Genomic DNA, 1651 nt, shown 5'->3' with positions numbered 1-1651 from the left:
ATTTTTCAAGGTCAGTACCATACTTCCCCCGTGTAACCCTAAACTTTTCATACGAAACATTTTTCTCTATCCCTACTAGTTTTCGAGATATTTGACTGGATCACTTCAGATGGTCCACCCTGTATATAAAAATACTTACCATAACAATTTAATTTGAGATCTCGCAAGCATATAATTGGTTTATAATTTAATATACCTATTTTAACTGCTGGTAAATTGCTAATAGAATTCAGAACATGTTGCAAATTTTTGTCCAGTACTGTCTCAAAAATTTTCTAAAATCGTAATATAAAAAATTTGTAAAAGGAACAATTAAAACAAAGCAGAAAATAATCTACGATTATGTTATCCCTATTAAACAGGAGTCCCTCCAGGACTCCAGGGTATTTATTTTAAATTAATATAGAAATTTTTACAAATACAAACTAAGGCTACATTCCAAAACTTCCTCTCCGAGGAAGATTTTACTCTATATGCTATAGTATACGTTACGTGTACTATATATTTCGAGTAAAATTTTCCTCGGAGAGGAAGTTTTGGACCGTAGCCTTAATTTATATTGGGCTGCGTTCGGATTCCCACCTGGGTGCTCCCCGGATGTCATATCATCCTTGTTGTTTACCGAACGTTAAGCAAGGATGACATAAATTAAATTTGTATTTGTAAAAATTTCTATATTAATTTGTTACTATATATTCTCAATTTTATTCCTAAAACCATTTAGGAAATTTTTAGCGTTTTCGGTTCGATCGGGTTTGCACCAACCTTGGTTGAATTAACCTTTCCTATTGGTTGACGTCACACGCTCTACCAATAGGAGAGCATAAAACGCCATTGATCCAACCCAAGTTGGTGCAAACCCGGCCGGACCGAAACGCTATTTGTTTAAAAAAAAAAGGAGGGGAAATTGCTTGAAATTAAACTGGCTTCACTCGCATATATTAAAAATAAAGTGTAACAAAAGAATATGAGAAATTATTTTATTGCTCTCTAAGAATAATTTAGCACAAACATATTTTAGAAATATATTATTTAAGAAATATTATACCACTCTCTTATTGAGTATTGTTGCGTCTAATAGCTGCATAAGCATACTCAATAAAATACTTGCTTAAAACATTTTTGCGTTAAAAATTTATTTAATATAAAATTCTAAATTAATATATTTTAGATATACTTATGTTTAAACTACAATACATCATTACATTATTAAAAGTAAAAAAGACAAGAACATTATAATATTAAGTGGTAAAGCAATTTCCAACATTCCTTTGATTTAATTTTTTGCAAAGAAATTGTTGCACTCTTATATTATTAAAACTAAATATATTATTAAAACACTATAGTTACTTACGAAATATTACAAAGATCGAATTTGTTCTATTTAAAATGTTCAAAATAAATAACATTTCTTGTCATCTTGAATCTTAAAAGCAATAAATTTTATCTTTTGTGATTTAAAAAGTATTGTACCAGGGAGGTAGACTAAGAAGACTTCACTTACGTTAATAAAAGTGGACCGATTTTGAGTTTCGATTCTCGACACTCGCGGCGCTTGTGAACTTAGTACTCTTGCGCATAATGAGTGCGCCGTAGGAAAAAGTGCCACGAACGTTACTTAAGGCGATGCTAAAGCCTCCTGTTTTATCAC

At 30.9% G+C, this 1651-nt stretch overlaps 1 protein-coding gene across 1 annotated transcript in view; it reads right to left on the bottom strand.

Annotated features, from left to right (window-relative positions):
• Positions 1-1651, bottom strand: part of LOC108760502 (DNA helicase MCM8) — a 15735-nt gene that overhangs the window by 9811 nt on the left and 4273 nt on the right. Inside the window, exon 3 of the mRNA XM_018506499.1 lies at positions 140-275. Coding sequence (XP_018362001.1) covers positions 140-275 — 136 coding nt within the window. The remainder of the gene's footprint in view (positions 1-139; positions 276-1651) is intronic.

Source organism: Trachymyrmex cornetzi, unplaced genomic scaffold (assembly GCF_001594075.2).
Source record: "Trachymyrmex cornetzi isolate Tcor2-1 unplaced genomic scaffold, Tcor1.1 scaffold225, whole genome shotgun sequence".
Classification (NCBI taxonomy): domain Eukaryota; kingdom Metazoa; phylum Arthropoda; class Insecta; order Hymenoptera; family Formicidae; genus Trachymyrmex; species Trachymyrmex cornetzi.
This window is presented reverse-complemented; position numbering and strand designations above follow the sequence as displayed.